General features: G+C 41.9%; 1 protein-coding gene across 1 annotated transcript in view; it reads right to left on the reverse strand.

The window, feature by feature from the left end:
* Nucleotides 1-5679: 5679 nt before the first annotated feature.
* nrg3b (neuregulin 3b) overlaps nt 5680-19960 on the reverse strand; it is a 222508-nt gene continuing 208227 nt past the window's right edge. Inside the window, exons 7-9 of the mRNA XM_037754700.1 lie at nt 15324-15436; nt 10027-10209; nt 5680-6913 (exon numbers count right to left, since the gene is read on the reverse strand). Coding sequence (XP_037610628.1) covers nt 6151-6913; nt 10027-10209; nt 15324-15436 — 1059 coding nt within the window. The 3' untranslated portion in view covers nt 5680-6150. The remainder of the gene's footprint in view (nt 6914-10026; nt 10210-15323; nt 15437-19960) is intronic.

A 19960-nucleotide genomic window follows, 5' to 3' on the forward strand; every position in this document is an offset into this window, starting at 1 on the left:
TCAACGATATTAATAGGACTGCATACTTCCACTTACGAAACATTACCAAGATTCGTCCCTTTCTTTCCATGGCTGATGCTGAAACACTTGCTCATGCATTTGTCTCACACTTTTCTCTAAATCAACTATTAGAAAACTACAACTTGTACAAAATACTGCTGCTAGGATATTAACCAAAACTAGAAAATATGATCATATTACCCCCGTGTTCTTATTTCATTACATTGTCTCCCTGTACATCAGACTTCAAGATCCTACTTTTAACTTATAAAATATTACACGGACTTGCACCAGCCTCACTTATCACCTCTAGTCACTCCTCATATACCTTCTAGGGTTTTACGATCTCTTAATGCCGGTCCCCTGACTATTCAAAGAGCCATGCCCATAGCATAGCTTAAAACCTTAAAACCATTGCTCTTATGCAGTTATTTTAAAATATTTCATATTAGAGGATCCTACAGCTACATATTCTGTATAAGCCAACAGAATCTCACCTCTCCTCCCACATGCGAGGTGCAACCTTGTGTTTTTTTGAGATTTTCTTTTTGTTCAAGATGAGATTTGTTCCTGAGGAGATCAGGGCTGCAGACTCTGTCGGGTCTTTTAAATCATTTTTTTAAAAACTCACTTTTTTAGAATTGCTTTTCTGTGATTTTATCTATGTTTTATGACATTTTTGTTGTTTTACCCTTTGGGTTTTTATGCGGTTTAATTATTGGCTTTTAGGACCTTTCGTTATCCTTGTGTTTTAAATGTATCCTGTTTTTATTGTTAAGCATTTTGTGTTTTGAAAGGTGCTATATAAATAAAGATTATTATTTTTTATTATTAATATTATTATATTAATATTGTGCACAGACAAAATATCTTAATATTTCATTGTGTGTATGTTCTTTTGGTTGGGTTGTAGAATAGGAGATCCTGCTTTGGACTGATAAATGTTCTGTACTCACATGTCAGCCGAGTTGTCACCTAAAACCCAAACAAATCATATTTCATTACAGGAAAAAGAAATTGCCACTTGTATTAACACGGCCACCGGATCTGATAAATATCACCTGATATCCCACGTCGAGGGGAGCTGGTGAGAGATGTTAGCAGACATCCACACTGGTTGTGCTGCATTACACATGCTGGCCTGCTGTCCTCGTAATCTCCATGCCATCTGGTGGGGAACCTCTCCGTCCCCCTGCACCTCTGGCACATTAGTATTCCTCTCACACCGAGTGAGGGAGGCCAGTGTGTGTGTATGTGTGTGCAACGCTCCTCTGAAACATAAAAGAGTCAACACCGATGAGGATTAATCGAACGGCTACAGGGCCCACCTCCAACAAACCTGGCTCATTTCAGGTAATGGGAACGCTTACTTTTTAATCTTCTTCACTGTTGTCCTTGTTTGTTGCCGCCCACTCACAAAGTCAGCACCTCTCTTGTTGTCCACAAATGCCTTTGTTAAGCGAGGTCTAAGATGTTCTGTTGACAAAAAATCCTTTCATGATCTTGAAAATATCTTTTGTAAAGTATGTAATTTAATCCCTAATGAAAGACAACATGAAACAAGGTGACATCAAAGTCAGTTTCATTGACTGGACCTTGGCTGTATAGCTCACTCACAGCGTTCTCATTTCCTGCGTCTTGATTACAGTAACAGCAGTTCAACAAGTCACCTATAGCTTCAGGCGGGTCTTCTCCGGTTCCTTGGCTCAGTTTTTTTTTTAATCAGGAGGACCCAGTCAGCAGCGAGACTGCGACTCCTTCGACTACTGGTGCTTCAAACGGCGGTGTTACGGGGCTTTTAGTGCGAGCTGTGATCAAAGACTGATTCCTTCCTTTTCAAATCCACACGGCCTCTCATTAGCGCCACACCAGTAAGAGACTTTCTCTGACAGGAATCTATCGTTGCATCATCGTCTCCAGTTTTAAATTGGACTACAATGCCGTGCTGTATAGGGTTTAGGCCTCATGTAGCAGCAGTCTCTTAAATTTCTCTTATATTTTCTGTTAAGAGAAGAAAACAAGTCAACTCCAGATACCACCAAACATTCTTAACCATCCAAATGTGCTCTTACTCAGGTGTGCTGAATGATGAATCCCACCTGTTGCTGATTGTTTATCATCAGCATAGGTAACGCCCCCTAAACACTATATAAGGGCAGGTGTGCTGTGTGTATAAATACTCTGGCACGTGCCCAAGCATTGGAGAAATGGCACCAATAAAAGGCTTTAAGAGGAAGAAAAACTTCAGCAGTAGTGAAATACTGTGAAATAAACTAAAACAAAGTAAACATGATTTTCCAGAGCGTCAGTACTGGTGTTACAGGAAAATTAAAAAGCATCAAAGAGCAATATGTAAGCTGAATGCTCGCAATATCATCCAAGGGTTTTTATAGTCTTAATTGGGATCAATGGACCAATAGTATTTATTTAGCCCATGAATGTGATAATCCAATCATTATGATTACTCTAAAACAAATCTAAATTTGATTATATGGTATTTATGCATTTTTTAAAACGTGTTTCCTTGCGTTGGACAAACAATTTGTGTACTTTGAAAACAAGATGTTTTTTCTCATCTTGGTAAGAGCAAAAATAAGAAAACATTGTGCACTAACAAAATAACAACAAATCGTGGATACTATACAAAAATAGGAGGAAATTTGTTCTTATATAGCTTCCTGCATGAGGCCATATTTTATGGTGTTCTTTCACATTGGTTATTGTGTGAATTTATTGTTAAAGTAAGAAGTTCAATTAAGAAAACCATTTAAACCTGCAATACCTGATTTTGTTTGGCTACCAGTGGACAGTGGCAACAAGTTGTGAACACAACATTGACATATTACCTTTTAAGTTAAAGGTCCCATATCGTGCTCATTTTCAGGTTCATACTTTTATTTTGGGTTTCTACTAGAACATGTTTACATGCTGTAATGTTCAAAAAAACCTTTATTTTCCTCATACTGTCTGCCTGAATATGCCTGTATTTACCCTCTGTCTGAAACGCTCCGTTTTAGTGCATTTCAACGGAATTGCAACGGAATTGCGTTGCTAGGCAACAGTTTGGGTCCATGTTAACCTCCTGTCAGCTGATGTTATTTACATACACTGCAACAGGAAATAAACTCGGACACATTTAGAATGTTTACGTTTAAAACCGCATAATGGTCTAAATATTGTAAATTTGTGACATCACAAATGGACAGAAATCCTAACGGCTTGTTTCAAACGCACAATTTCTGAATACAGGCTCTGTGTATTTCTCCGTATATTGAGCATTTTGATAGTTTAACAGTATTTATATAACACTTAAACCTGCTTTATAATATAAAAGTCCTGAAAATCTCACTTTTTACAATATGGGACCTTTAAGGTGAACAAACAGTTGCTTATTTACACATCCAGCCACTTATGAAGCAATATCATAATTCATTAATTCATTTAGCGTTATAGCATACTATCATTTCTTGTCGAAAGGCCAAGATGTCTACAAATTAAACTATTTATACAATATACATTCTCTTGGTCTCTTTTGAATTAATCCATACCTGCTATATCTGCAGTTCGTAAAATTACTCTTCATTATTAGAAACAAAGTTAGAAGCAACATTATAAAGCAGAAGGGGCGGTGCACATACAGTATAAGTTTTGTTTTTATAAATTAAATGACAGAAATTTTCAACATTTTATTAACAATATGTAAAAATGTGTACTGGCTGTCGTATTGTCCAGTTATACAGAATAATGTGGGACAAATAGATGTTCAAATATTAACTACCAGTCATGGACATGAGGCCATTTGGTATATATTATAACGTTTTTTTCCTGTGTGCTCAGTGTTTGCATTTCATCTCCAGTTAATGGTGATGTTGCATACAAAATAGGTGCTACTATAAATAGTACTGGTGATTTCCTTCAATTTGGCACTCATCTTTATTTGCACACTTTCCCTTTATGGTCTTACTCTGCCGGGTAAATACAGTATGCAAATCTGTAAACATGTGACAATTCAGTGAAATGTGCTGCTGTCTCGCTACCAGTCACTGTATGCATTTAGAATCCTAAATATTTTTCTATTAATGGTAATTTTTATCTTTCCTTTGCAGCTGCCTTGGCACAATTTCCCCTCGGAGATCAATGAAGTTCATTTTAATCTTCATAAAAACCTTCTTATAGACTCAAGATGGTTTTATTCTGCAGAGCAGTGATGAAGAAGTCTCAATAATACCCATTTGTAAGTCCTGTACAACTTACCTCGCCGGCAGTCACTGCGAACCTGAAAGGGAGGAAAAGCAGATATACGGAGTTTGAGAGGCGCAAATGAGGCATAAATAAAGAATTTTACTCGGCTTGCTTCATTTCCATCCCCAAACCTCATGGCCATTGTTATAATTCAAAACAGTGAAGTTGATCTTCTTTTGTGTTTATAGCCTATGGATATAGTGTAAAGTGCATCATGGGAAATAAGGAGTATAGACTGAAATACCTTTTACTTCACATACAGAGTTAGTCCATCACCAAACGCTTTAAACTTGAAAAGAGAAGATAATTTCAGGGGAGTGCTGTCTTCTTCCTTTTGCACTTTTTACCCTCATTAATTCCAGTGGACCCCCGAACCACACACACACACACACACACACACACACAGTCGTGTTTCCATCACTTTAGAGGACATTACATTGACTTACATTCATTTCCTGGAGACTTATCCTCACCCGAACCATAACCGCTACTTGCCTAAAGCTGGGGACACACCAACCCGACATCAAAGGACTAGCGGCGACGAAGGCCGGTGTCTTGGCCAAAAAGTTGTACTTGAACACACCGCAAAGATAGCACAGATGTTCTGCGCCTGCGTGAGAGGAAATAACTCTCCACACCAGCATGCGGCGGCAGTCTGTATTCGTCATTCAAAAAGGGAAACCGGAAGACCAAGGACTGCGGTTGCCGCTGTTATATGTACTGTACATGAAACAAAGCAGCGTTTACCGACCATTTTCACACCACTCTCACTCACTACTTAGCTTCATTAGATGGCCATGTCGTTGCGAAAATATCCGTGTATCGGAATGATCAGACGAGATGAAGAGGAAAATTGAAAAGAGCCTTCTGTGTTTTTCCAATTCAACGTGCTGAATCGGCCGAAAATCCTCCAACGCGCGACATACTGAAAAAAACTAGACCGATGGACGCTCACTGATGGCCGACCATCAGCTTGGTGGGTCAGGGCCTTAATCCTAACCTTTACCATAACCTTAAACCAAGTTTTCTCCATAAAATGTGATGATTTACATTATGGGGACGTGCATCATGTCCCCAAAAGGAAGGTGAGTCCCCACAATGTCACTGTAGTAGAAACACACACACACACACACACACACCTGAAGAACAGCTACCTATATATGAAGCAAAAATAATGAGCTAATTACTGTGGCTGTTTTTAGGGTTGGGGTATGGGGGAAAGCTGAACAAGTGCGTGATTAAATCCAGTGCATGCTACAGGTGTCTGTTGCCATGGAGATGAAGGGAAAACTGAGATAAAAATTGCCCTAACCTTGATGTCAGATGTGATTTGAACACTAACATCTGGTATTTATATTGATATTCAGTATATTAAAGACACAAGCACAGACATTCTTCACATCATCATGTAATAAAAACGGATTGAGATGCCCTTAATTAACACTGTTATCTTAGTCTTTATTTTGTCACAATTGTATGTCAAATATATATATACGTCTATATGACATATATTATATGACATATATAATTTCATTTCTTTACAATAGAGAAACAACATAGAGATGACACACTATTTTGGTTTCTAAGTAGAAGCTCCTTTTAAATAGTGGCATTTTTTTCAATACACTGTTTAAGTCAAGCTCCCACTCAAGTCACGGTTTTGTTTTTCCTTATTGAGTCACATTTATTCACAATGTGTGTTTGTTTGTCTTTATAATTTGATGTCAGTATTTTCTTTTTTTTTTCGTCTGCAGTTCAATCTGTTCGTGTTCCTTCAGAATTGACGGCCATCTGTTATTGGTCCGTGTGGCCACACAGATGGTCCCACCTGCTAAACATCCTGTGCCACCAGCAAAGGTATACAGTTATTGGAAACAGTGTCTTTGAAGCTTTACAGAGTTAATCCAATCAGCTCGCGGAGGGCCTGGCATAAGCGTTTCCAGTTCCTCTGCAGCTGGGTCCTTTGGTGGCAAAGGAGTAGTTTGCGCCTCCGTACGCGAGGGACATCTGACCTTGGCACCGTCCCTGGGCTTCTCTTTGGCCTGCTGCCTTCGAACCTGTGCTCCCACTACCGCCTGTGTGCACAACTCTGGCTGAATATTGGACGCTTTTCCCTCCTGACTCCTGCGCAGTCCCGGCATCGAGATTGTTTGTGCCGCTGCGGTGGATCTCGCTGTGAGACCCTGACATTTTCACGGGGATGGAAAGGCTTTTCTGTTTTAATTCCTGCGCTAGTTCCACTGTAATTTCAATGGAGCAGGGTGTTTGCGAGGAGCTGAGGTTCTTCTCCGACCCCAGTGTAACGGTGATGGTGGCTGGAGGAGGGCGACCACCGCCGGGCATGACACCGGGCGCCAGCGCGACAGCCTCACAGGACGAAGAGGGAGAATTGCTCGCGGCGGGCGCCGCTGTCTTTCCAGCCAGCGCCGGGTGCCACTTGAGGAGCCCCGCTTTGCTCCGCTCGCTCGTGTCCGCGTTTCCCGCCTCGAGGTCACATGCTTGTAGCGAGGGGATGATGGGCACGGAGCGGGTGCGCAGGGAAGGCGGTAGGTAGGTTGTTCCCTTATCCAGACGGGTGCACGGGACCTCGGTCCATCCCTTTCTGGCTGCGAAGTGAGAGAGCGAAGTCCTGCTGAGGAGGGCGCCGACCTTTCCACCGGCAGAATCACACCTTTAGGCAGAAGAAAGAATAGAAATGGCAGGGTGAGAAAGAGAGACCAAGTCATTTATATTGTGACCTTTTTGTCCGGGACACTCATTTCCCAAGAGGAGTAATATAGAATATGGAGATGAAGCGTCCATTCTTTTGTGCTTTTTTTACCATTTAATTCCCCTCATTGTTCCGTCTTGCACCAATAAAAATTATTATTTAGGTATTGTTCTTTCATAATCTCGCGTAATTATTTATAATCCTCCACACGAGCAGTCTCTATTGTTTCTGCATGAATATTTAACTGAACAATCCTTTCTCTCATGAATGCCTTATCGGATATTTAAGGCTTTAGCAACGCAGCAGCTGGTCCTGACCTCGGCCTGTGTATGGAAAAATGTGTCTTCTTGAACATCCGTGTTCTAATTTTAGGTTATATAATCTCACCGAACACACCTCGTCTGACGGCTTTACAATGTGACATTTGGGGTGAATGCAGGTGTGCTCGCGGGGTGTGAGTCTCAGCACGTATGTTGTCATGATGATGCATCCTGCCGTCAAGTATGAGTGAAGTATCACGAAGCAGCGCCGACAAGCTTGAAGGGCACCGTGTTCAGTGTGAAAATAATACAGCAGAGCGGGGAAACTTATCCAGCGTCAAGTGGGTGAGTTTGTATATGAGTCGAATGCGCACAATATTGTTACTGAAGACTCAATTCACATTTCGACTCACCCCGGCGAAGCCTAAGGAGACAGCCGGTGTTATTGTCAGTCTTCAGAGACTGTTTGTAGCATAACCAAGTTTAAATAATTGAATTACTTCGCCATTCCTCCCTCGGTATTAGAAGGGCGAAAGCAAGCTGGAGGTAAATCCGGCAGATCAAAAACAGATCTAAAAATAACTCCCGTAGCAAATTTGCCTTCAATTCTGTCCTTATCTGTAAATATATGTTTTGACACTGGATAATGAAACCGACAATACTCTGCGGGGATTTGTTGTCACAAAACGGAAAACACGGAAGAGTATTTCGGTGTTTGTTTGCCGTTCTCGCCTCTAACACTTTTCTCCCCCATCCTTCCTTCGCTGCACCCCTCATCATCTCCGCACAATCTTCCTTCTTTCCTCACTTTCCCCTCTCTCTCTCGTTCTCTCACTCTCCTTTCCACCTCCCATTTCTCATTTCCAGAGATGAGAGGGTGTAACCATGGCAACAAGGGAGAGGTGGGGGCTGGAGGAGGAGGAGGAGGATGAGGAGGAGGGGGCTGTGAGCTTGGTAGCTTGTTGTATGGCTGGTAAGTCGAGAAATACGTCATATCAACTTCCAGAAGGCCAGAGAAACGAGCTCGACGGATGGATCTGCGAGGGAATTATCAACGGCTAATGAGATCTAAATTGTTTAACTGTACAAACGCAATCTTATCCCCAAAAGATAAGAAGCCCTCTTACTCCAGCTCTTCTCCTAAAAGCTGTGTTAGGTTAAACTGCCTATAGCCTACAGATTTTTGCCTTTGTGATTTTAAAAAAAGATTTCTCATTAGTTTCTTTAGTAGTTTGTTTATTTGTTATTCTGTGTGTGTTAAGAGGGGAACTGTTCTGCTCCTGGAGGATCTCCCCAGCACAACCGTTTGAAAAGAGCTGCTGAGCTCCACGGAGCTTTGTTTAAAAATGTAAATTATGGAAATAGGTCACATAAAGAGTTTGGCAGCTTGCAGTGTATCTTACGAGCCGCTGTAGCGCTCAATCAGGTTGGCATGCTAATAGAAACATTGCGAGGCACTTTTAAGTGTGCGGAATGCACGAGGGACGCAACTGCTTTAACGACAGACGTTTCTGATAACAGTGCCATCGCTCAAGTTGCACACACTGACAGCAAATTAGGCTTTTCCTGAGTCATATGCTAAATAGGGGCTGCCTTACTCAGGCTTAAAGAAGCTCTCGTCTGCATCTGTAAATAAAACCTAAAAATAATTCCATGTTTTGATTTTACGAGAACTTGACATTAGGCATTATTCTACTTAGCATTTCAATGAACAATGAAATATAAATGTTTTCCAGCTTTACATGTTACGTAATAATCAATCTCGTTCATAATCTGAGGATCTTTTGAGGCAGAAAGAAAAGTCTTAACTGAAAGACTTTGTTTCGACATGGATGATCTCCTCCCTCCTTGAGGACACGGGGCGAACATCCCTCTGTGATAACAAACGTGTCAGAGAGGATTTCACTTCCAGCTATTTTTTTGAACCTATGCCAGCGAGGATCATCAGACTGTACTTTTTCAAAATGTGTAAGTTATTTTAAGCCCCCAGATAGCCAACTGGCGAGCGGTGGCTCTGCCAAAAAAAAGTCCTCCCTGCTTTTTATAATGCTTCCGGAAACAGCGCCAGTGGCTGTGCTTCACTGTATGATCGCCATGAAAATAGGGCAACTCGCTGTCCTTACTCGACATCAGGATGGAGCATGAGGAGAATTCAAGATGTGTCAATGCCTGAAATTAATCCGTTGCAATTTGTGGTTTTGTTCTAGAAGAATGCAGTCACACAATATGGCTCCATATTTAGCTTGTAAATGACAGAAAATGTAATTATTTAGGCGATATATGACCCACAAAGCCTCCACACAATGCTCGAGCATTAGCCATAATCAACCCATTCTGGACATCTTGAAATTCGAATGTGATCTGCTAATTAGCTTTGGCGCCGTTGTTGCATTTTTAACCCTGATAAAACCTTGCAGATACAACACATATTCATTCACAGCGAGAGCCCAATGGCGAGTGTAGGGAGGAGGATTACACACTCATTTCTTGGACTTCCCCAGCACCATGATACTGTTGAGCGGTTGCGATCAAGTGTGTTCTCCAAATGAATTGTGACAGTCCCCCTTGGAGGAGATCTCATTTATTTCCCTGGATCAGATTTCATGAAGCTAGTTCGTGGATTTGAACTGCGAGCATTTCAGTCATAAACTCATTTCTCACAAAATTATCCTTCTGCCACTCCAGCTTAACCTCAGTTAGTCCCGGGGTCGGTATCACTGAACCGGCTATTTGACATCAGCGGAGAAAAGGGCATTTCCTCTTCGTGGAACAAACATGACAAAACTAACAAAAAGAGAAAAGAAAAAGTTTCACCTTCTTATGGACTCCATGTCTGTTGACTCGTCCTCCTGCAAATGTTTGTAGACGTGGCCGTTCACTCTGGATCCGTCGGTGAGATTTGTCGATATTTTGTGTTTCCCTCTGGAAATAGGTGGGGTCCTGAAGTAATTAGTCTCCCTCCGTTGTCGGGCAGGACTAAGTGAAAGGGAACTGCTCCTGTAACCACAAAGGAAACCAATAAGAGGGGGTGAATATCACAAATTTAACACACTACTCTACAGTAATTCATTTATTTTATTAAATGTGTCTCATCTCCCGTGTTCACTGATGTGTAATAGACTGGACTGACCTTTCTGTTTTATGTTTGAGTGGAAAAAAAAGCATCATATTCCACATTCAATAGACTCTGTGCATTAATGACCTTGGTATGAAGTGTAAGCATCAAACTGAGGTTGTGGTAAGAATAGTAATTTACCAGTTAGCAATATAGATTTCACATTAAGTAATTTGTCTTGACTCAATCAAACAAAGGAGAGAAGGATTTGTGGTAGAACAAGACTCGATTACACATAATCTATCTTTTTTTTCAATAAATGTTGACGCGGACACTGGGGACATGAGGCCTATTGATTTCAGCGGCATTGAAAATATAATTTGGTTATTGATTTCAAATGGCTCTTATACACACGTTTAACCTTAAAGATTACATTGCGATTGCTTTTTCTGAGTGTTTCTTACTTTTCGACGAGTCAACTAGTTTAAGATTAAACTTCAGGGAAATTATTCGTTAGAAACATCCCTATTATATTCCATTTCTGCCAATAGATCCCTCTAAAAGCTACACAATGGTCCTTAAAATGTTTCCTTTTGTGAACTATTTGCTTGAAGCTAAAGAGCATCTTCTTTTAAGAGGGGTATATTTCTTGTACCCACATGAAAATGACCGGAACACGTCGATATCCTGCTGCCGCCGAGGATCGAAGCGGCAGGCTTTAGAACCTGTGCTTCCTGCCTAGACGCACTGTGTTGAAATTGTTCTGTGGGCAGCAGGCGGTCAACTTCAAAGCAGAGCCCTGCACGTCTGCAGCAATAAAGCCGTGACATCAAATGTGAATCAAAGTTATACTGCACTACATCGCAACCTAATGTGTAAGTATATCACGCAAGAACAAACAACTCCCACAGCACGCGTGGGAGTATGAAATTTCAGTTAATTTGAATATACTTCAGCACCGTGTCTGCCTTATTGATCACCTGCTACCGTTTCCTTTGTGAGCAATAGGTCACTTGATTGTGTCAGTTTAACTGAACCACAAAAAGCAACTTGTGACATATTATTACTTCTGGGTGAAGAACTTGTTTGTATCGAAGCACTAAACACAAATCAGCGACAAAACACTCTCCCAGCTTGATTTTGGCTCTTGAATAATTTGGCATTGCGGCAAGCCACACATTGCAAAAATAGTCTATGTATGAAGCAGTGGACTGTGTTTAAATGTTAATCAAGATGTCCAAACTTTCAGATTTTTCTAGCTTGTCCTTAAACTGAACTCTCTCATTCCTTTTAATTCAAGCAGTAGACTCAATAGTCCAGTAGACGTGTGGTTATTAATTGATAGCTGACTGGAGCACTGTGTGAAAAGTGTTCAGCTATAATAATTTCCAAATGTCCGTGGCTGTGGAACAATAAGCATGGCTAATGTTGGCTCTAGTCTTCGCCAGCATTAACATTTGCATCCACTGATGTTGTAAAAAGTTGATATGAATAAAGCTGAATTATGTCAGTTTTGTTGGCTATTAGCATGCTGATTTTTTAATTAGGATTAACTGAGAGCTGGAGAAATTCAAATGTGATTTTGTGAACAAAAATCGCCAGGCTGTTGTAATTATTGAAAGTCAAAGGTCTAAAACTAAAAGGCAGCTGCTTATCTTTACAATTCAAAAACGTACAGCCTCCTGATGTTAAATGGGTAAGCCTGGCTGTGAGAGTAATCCAGCACATATTTTATTAAATTCTTCTCTGTGTGCCTTTTTTTTGGACAGAGTCAGAAAACACTGGGAGACAGAGGAGGATGACATGTGACAAAAATAAACACCCTTCTCTGCAGAACCAGCAGGATACCAGACGCAGCACTTCTAATGTATGCGTGTGAAAGACTCATGCTCACTGACTCAATTTGAGCATATTGATTAGCCTACAATTTCCTCATAATCCAATAATGAATCCCGGTGATTGATCAAATTCCACAATAGCACAAATGACAACAGTGATTGACTACCGGCAGTGTGATGATTATACATCGACTTGGACGGTGTTATTTCCGTCAGATTTTGCTGGCAAAGCAACTCGGAAATATGCTTGAGAACAGGCGGAACTGAGGGAGCTGTGCTGGTCAGTTTATTCAGAACTTATCAAAATTGAAATGGTTGAACTTCAAAATGATTGATATGTTCATATTTCCCAGCTGACGTGTATACAACGAGCACTACGCTCGCAAAGAGAGAGAGTGTTAATTCATAAACGCTAGCCACATGGCTCTAGGGATGTCTGTCTTTGGTCCAGGCTGAAATATCTTTTACAGACATTCATTCTACTGATTTGAATTGATCCCCTGCCTTTTCCTCTTGCGCCACCATGAGGTCAAACAGTTTATTTGTTGTTTATGACCAAATACCAGGCGGCAAACTCCTGTTCTTAAAAGTGAAGCCAATGCTGAAGTGCCTTAAACTTGCATTCTTTCTAACAGCCAGCAGGGGGCGACTCCTCTGGTTGCAAAAAGAAGTCTGATTGTATAGAAGTCTATGAGAAAATGAGCCTACTTCTCACTTGATTTATTACCTCAGTTAACATTGTAAAAAATGAGTTTATGGTCTCAATCGCTAGTTTCAAGTCTTCTTCAATACAGCATGATGTTCATTTAGTAAATTATGGTCCCATTTAGAGTCAAATAGACCATAAAGCAGGGTATGCTTTAGGGCACGGCTGTCAATCACAAGGGTACCTTTTTGGTCGCCTAAAAAATGTCTTATTCAGCATTCGGTTGTACTTAACTCCACCCTCTCCTGTCACTTCTGGTTCCAAAAAACCAAGATAGCGACGGCCAAAATGCCAAACTTAAGGCTTCAAAACCGTAGCCCACAAACCAATGGGTGACGTCACGGTGACCGCGTCCACTTCTGATATACAGTCTATGCCAAATACCAGCAAAACTACTATTCCCATCAGCCATAGGTGCACTTTGTGTTTAGTGCTAATTAGCAAAAGCTAGCATGCTCAAAAAATCTAATATATGATGGTGAACAAGGTAAACTTTGTGTCTGCTAAATGTAACATGCTTCCACTTGCCATTGCACCAGAGCTGTATACGTATATGTGTATTTTGGTTCAGTTTTCTGTCACTTTAAAATATGTGTGGTTGCCTTTAAGGGAGTGATGCATAACTTGACCGTGTAAGCGTAACATCATTACTGAAAATATATATTCCATAACAGCTCAGTGACCACACTGTTTGTCTGTTATCAGAATAAGCCAACTCAACTGAGAATCCTGGCCTGTGCTGTCTTCATAACACAACGCAAGATCGTTACATTAACATCAGCATGTTTGCGTCGCCATTGTGACAGCATATCCGACTGTTCTTCTTTGTGGTTTAAGAGCGGGCTATACTGTATGTTATTTTTTTTTTTTTTTATCTTTATCTTATATCTACATATTCAGTGATGTCTACATTGTTTTAGCAAAATCCCAGGTCAACAGATATACTGTGCATTCGAGCATGTGAATCAATCTGCTCATGCTCGTACCCAATGATAAAGCCTATGATACAAGGGTAACCTTTTGCAGCGATATTGATGGGACTTATTGACATGCTTTTATGGGGCATTTCTCCTGATAGCTCAAAATGTGGACCACTTTTCTCAGGTCAATAGCTGAAAGCATCTCAACATCATCCATCACAGTCTAGTTCTCCCCTGCCTCCCCCTACTCTGAGAACAAACTGAACACACGATTGACTGTCAGCTACCCTCCGCGAAGCACCTGCGCGACACTGTGGAGGATAAAAAGCCAGGACGCGTTTTGGCACCGTCCCTGCAGTCACACATGACAACCTTTTTGGACAAACTTTCCTCTGCGGCACAACGGCGGCCCATTAAAACAGAAAAACGACTGCCGCCTCAGTGGGGTTTTCACTAAAGTTGTCATCATAGTCAACCAGACATCTAAAAAACTCCCTCTGTCTGTACACACACAGAGCCTCTCTGAGTCGCCCATTATATCTGCAAACATAGCCGCCTCTAATCGCCGTGCATCCTGGACTGTATGTTCTCACAATATACCGCTTCAAGTGTGTCTAATGCACACAGCGATGTAATGAGACTTTAAATAAACGTGTGAATCCTCAGTGCACAGTCTGTTCTCACAACAGCTACTTATTCGGAATTGCTTCCAATGCCTCTCAACGCCGTCACATCAAGTGAAAGGTAGACATTTTAGCAGCAATCAATTAGCGATTCGCCAACAAAGAGTGTAATAGCTGCTAAGGGAAATACATTTTTGTGAAATGACTTCTTGCACGCCGTGTGGCTGAATGTCATTAACTGTCAAAATGTGCCTGCACCCATATCATCAAAGCCAATGAAGCTTTTCTGTAAACATCCCAGATAGGGGCATTGTAGCACGCTCTATACCCACATCCCTGTGTTCTTCTGAGGAGTTTCAAAAGGCAGCATTTGATACTGACGGCTGGGATCACAAAAGCACAACCGCTTCCGAGAGCCCTCGCGGCAAAATGTTGTTCATCTTCTGTCATTTGAAGGATGGCATGAAAGGAATTTGCTTGAATCAATGTTTAACTCTCTGCACATTAAAATTCGCTTTTCCTCAGAGGATGTCTCCTCTTCCCTATCAGTGTGCGAGGACTCAATTCTGCCTGAGCACACATTTAATCACTTTGCACAATTTACTGGACATGCCATGTAAATAAAGACATCTTCACTCCCAGCTATTTAGAGAGACTCTAATTTTCATTTAATTAATCTAGCTAAACCAATAATCCTCCAATAAAACATCTGAATCTAACTAAGGACATGCACACAGGCAAAGCTTATGGTGTTGGTAGTGTATCCAAGATATATATAGTATCTCCCAGTTATAATCAACATAAATCTTTCTAACAATTTTTTAGAAATGATCTGTTTATTATCTTGGAGGTCTATATTTTCTTTCCATGTTGCCGGATGATTACATTTTCTCACTTGGCTGCCTGCCTCTCGTATCTGGATATAGTGAGTGATATGAGACAGGAAATAAGAGGATGTCACATTGTCACCTGAAGCGTTTCCCTTTAGACAGCGCTCTGCTGAGAATAGGTGGGGCTGCTGTTGATGTGCCGGGCGCCACGCTGCTGCTGCCCTTAACAGACGATCCGTGAGAACTGCAGCTCTGCAAGAGAAGGAAGAAGAAAAACATGGTAATTGTGGCTTCAGGATGTATCTCCGTTATTATCCTCATGCTATGAGTAAGACACAGGAATGTAGGTTCTTTATTAGCTCGGATTTATTTGTTATAATGATCAAGAGGGTCAGGTGTAAGCTATTATGTAAGTCAACACAGGAAAACAAGCTCCGGGGTATAATACATAACGCTGGGGATACTCTATGTGGCTTAGCAGCGAGCCCCCACTCAGGTTTAAGTCCCCAGTCAGGTTGAGGATGTTCTCTCACTGATGTGTACCCCCCCCACCCTTAGTCAGACAGTCTTTAATTACACTTTACATTTTAAACTGCAGATTAAGAGGGGACGCTTTGTGAATAAACTCCACCATGGCCCTCATAGCACTCCCGCTTCACTAAAGAATTAATCCCACACAAGATTACATTAATGGTTTCCTAAAGAATCCCCCCCCCCCCCCCCCCCCAATTCTTTCCCCTTTATTCTTATCAAAATGAACGCCATTATCTTACAACAGGCCCCAGACAGAGCGCCGGCACCGCGACCACGGATGCCCCAAGAACTCCCCTGTGAGACACTAAGTCATGAGATAATTCTGTTATTCCAGTTACAGTTGCTTCCTGCGCTGGCCTTTTTCTCTCTGTCTGATTTTACATCATTAAAGCAATTGCATGTGACTCACAGCCGGTTCAGGGTGCTCACGCCTGATAAGCCCCTTTTTTTCACTCCCTTACACACCCCTGACTCCCAGAGGGAGCTGTTACTGCTGTTCACTAGTTGTGCAAGAAAATCGGATCATTTTCGGCCACCCTCTCATGTACCCTGCAGGGGGAAAACGCCTCACTTTCTGGAACAATTACTGTGGTAAACTTTCCCGGAGGATGATATCTATGTCAGGGGATAAAATAAATAGCTCGAGGCAGACAATGGTAGACCTGCATGGCGTCACCCATTTCACTTGTTCCCTCCTATATCTCACTTTTGCCTTGTTTTTACTGCCACTTGTGAAAACCTTGGGATAAACACAATGTGGATTTATTTCAAGGAGAGACAAAAAAAGGGAAAATACAGGAGCTTGATAGAAACAGAAAAATCAATCAATATGTTGACTATCAACTACATAACAAGGAGAAACCTATGCATTCAGAGCAGCGTTAATCCTCCTTGGCTTACCATCAAATAACAGGTCCTGAACTGTGCATAATGGGATATTTGACCATTCTTCATGAAGGACATTCTTGAACTAGCAGCAGCATAAATCCACCACCAGATGCAGTTTACTGCTCAAACGTGACTACCTAACACAATTTTGGCCCTACGAAACCAAAATGTTAAGCACCTGTTTTAGAATGATGCGCTGACATGCACATTAGGATTGAGTTTGTAACTGTTGACAGCATTATTAATTATCAAGCAGCGCTGGCCTGTCCGTTTATTAATCACCTACCTACAGATGCTTTCATATCATCCCAGCTGCCGTCACAACATTTGATGAACAAGTGGCTAATATTCGTCCTCATGGCACCCTGGTTAATTCTCGGATGGCTCCGTGCCTTCTGTGTCTTTAAAGCTACGATAAAACCCCACCACTTCAAGAGGCGTACCGCACGGACGTCAGCCTTGTTGGATGCATTTCAGACTATCTCTTAATTTGGAAATACTCTAAATGAGAGCAGGAAGCCAATTTCAACCTGTCCATTGCCTGTTTATTCAAATGTAAGTGGAATGAAGACACTGTTTGTGAGACCACATGACCGCAGGGTGTTGTCGAATCGACTTTGGTGTAAGAGAACACAGCCTTTTGGCACACCAGAGCTTTTATTAAAATATATTTCTGTGGATTTTTGTACATGAGGCTCTGTTCTGTGGCCCTTACTATCCTCTACGGCCATGCAGTATTCATACAGCCCTTGCATCAGTCCTGGGGGTGACCCAGTCTCTTCTTAGAGTTCGGCTAGTTAGTTACCTCCAGCTTCCGGCTGAGGGGAATTGAGTTTTTCTAGTCTTGTCTTCCCAGCCTGTGTGCCCCTATTCCTTCATGTTGGTGCATGTCTGTTCCAGTGCAGTTTGTCTCATGGGTGCATATACCCTATCTCTTTTTATTTGAGACACAATTTTATTGCCACCGAGGTGTTGATTCAACTCTGAGAGGAGGTGGGAGGTGTTTAACTATGCAATTACATTTCCATTTCTCTTTCTTTCCCTTAAAAGTGCCTTGAAACAAGTCATACTGTCCTATATGACTCATATAAAACACTTTACAGATCCGCGTATCTACAGTTAAGTGCAAGTACGTGTGCAATTCACATGGCTATTCGAATTCAGAATTACAGATGGAGGGAACATATGCGGCAGGAATGCTGCCAGATGTGCAAATATGTATAGGTATTTGCGGTGACAGATGGAATAGGCACACACAAATATGTACGAATGCTGCATGAGCCGGGGGCAGGTGCGCAGTGAAGTCGGACATAATAGTTCAGGGCTGTATAAAGTACACGCAGTATCGAGGCAGTGCAGGTGCCCAGGTGTCTATTTTAAAAAAAGGTGCCAGGGGTTTAGTAACCTGAGTTGGCTCAGACCGGCTGCAGAATGCATTGTGTAACAATGATGTCAGCATAAGTCTTTTGCATTGCTACTCAGCACACCTTGAGGGAAAATGTCTTGGTCTATAACGCCCGAGTTCAGGGAGTTGACACATTTTTGGGGAGGTTAAAGATACTCCAGTGGCACATCAGTTTATCATAGAGACAGTATTGAAGACACTGACCAAAATGGACTTTCATCCTCCCCTGTGCACCTGCCTCGACAGAGCCAGCCTGTTGTTCACAGCTCACTGCGCTCATCCTCCATCTTACCGCCTCAAACGCACACACACAAGAAAAAAACCACTGACGCCGAGAAGTTTGGCAGCGAATATTTTGAGCCTCTTTAAGAACACTCGGCTCTGTTCCTCCTTGTAGAGTCTAACTTATCCTTTAAAGGAAACCCAGAGAACTTGTAGGACGGACGCCACCCACAGCCCATGTCCTCTCTCTAGATGGTTGCAAGCTGAGGTGAGTGGGTGGAGAGTATAGCTGTGGTCTGGGGTCGCTGTGTCAAATCGGTGGAAAAATAGGTTTCACTTGTTAATCTTTCCTTGGTGTGTTCAGCTCATGCCGCCCCCTGGGTGTTTAGAGCCAGTGATCTTTCACGTCCCACCTTAAGCTTCCCTCACACTGTTCTATTATAGCTTGTGTTGTTGTTTTATTTTTGTCTTTTCCCTTCCTCCTGGCCTCCTCCCTGCGTCCAGCTATGAAAGCATTTTGCGGCTGGATGCAGGGCATCGCTGCATGCTGAGCTCTCATACATCCCTGTCACCACATTCTCATAGTCATGGTGTTAACATAATAGCCTGCTATTGTGCTATAGGACGATAGCTGACTGAAATACATTAAACTGGGCTGTGCTGAGACCGGTTTGGTGTCTGTGGAAGGTGTTTTGTGTGGGGCGTGTTATGAATTTGTCTAGTGCAGTAGTGAAATCATGTGCTCTGTTCTGTCATTTTTTTATTTGACTTCAACACAGCTTCTTAATGCGGGGGTAGGCAGTATTGTTTTGGCATCATTGGGCAAAAAAAATCCATAATAACCTTTCAGCATATTGTAATTCAAGTGTTCTGAGAGAGACTTCTGCACCTCCTCATGGCTCTGTTTTCAGGCTTTAAAAAATCCAGCCACTGACGGGAGACTTTGGCCAATCACAGGTCATTTCAGAGAGAGAGAGCGTTCTTATTGGCTGTTCTAGAAATGCAGATGCGCGTGCGCGTCCCTTCGATGAAAGCCTGATTCATAGACTGATCATCCTGCAGGAAAAGTTACTATTCCAGCGTTGGCAACAACTGCCTACGCTGCAAAGCAACCAAAAAAAGAAGATGGACTTATAAAAAACAGTCGGACAGTATTGGCGAATTTCAGAGATGGAGCATCATTTTCTCTCCATCTCTACTAATATAGCCTTCTGCGTGAGCTCACCGTGGATGAATAAAGAAAACGGAGCTCACCGCTGTGGCGCAGCCAAAACAGTTACAGTAAGCAAAAGGCCAGACTATTAGCAACACTTTCTCTCCATCTCTGAAAAGCTTCGCTGATATTAAAGCTCGTTAGAGCCTCGAATGTGTCATATACTGTATATGTCATCTCAAAGGGCTTTACAGGCCCACAAGTTTGCAAAGAAAACAGAGTGGTAATTTTCATAGAATTGCCGCTACATGACAGCATCAGGATCACAATGATGGTCGGGATGATGTTTGAAATGAATGACTAGAATTTGTACAGGTTACTGTGTAAAGCGCGTGCATACGCCAGTTCTTGTCTCATGGGAGTGGCTTAGGACAAAGAGGAGAGCTGCAGGATGAGTGCTGCATTTCCAAATTCTGACTTTTTTTTTTTTCAGAAAATTGGCTACCCTGGGGTACCACTTGATTCACAATATGCTGAAAAGTTATTATGGAATTTTTGCCCAATAAACACCAAA

The sequence above is a fragment of the Sebastes umbrosus genome, chromosome 20 (assembly GCF_015220745.1).
Source record: "Sebastes umbrosus isolate fSebUmb1 chromosome 20, fSebUmb1.pri, whole genome shotgun sequence".
Classification (NCBI taxonomy): Eukaryota; Metazoa; Chordata; class Actinopteri; order Perciformes; family Sebastidae; genus Sebastes; species Sebastes umbrosus.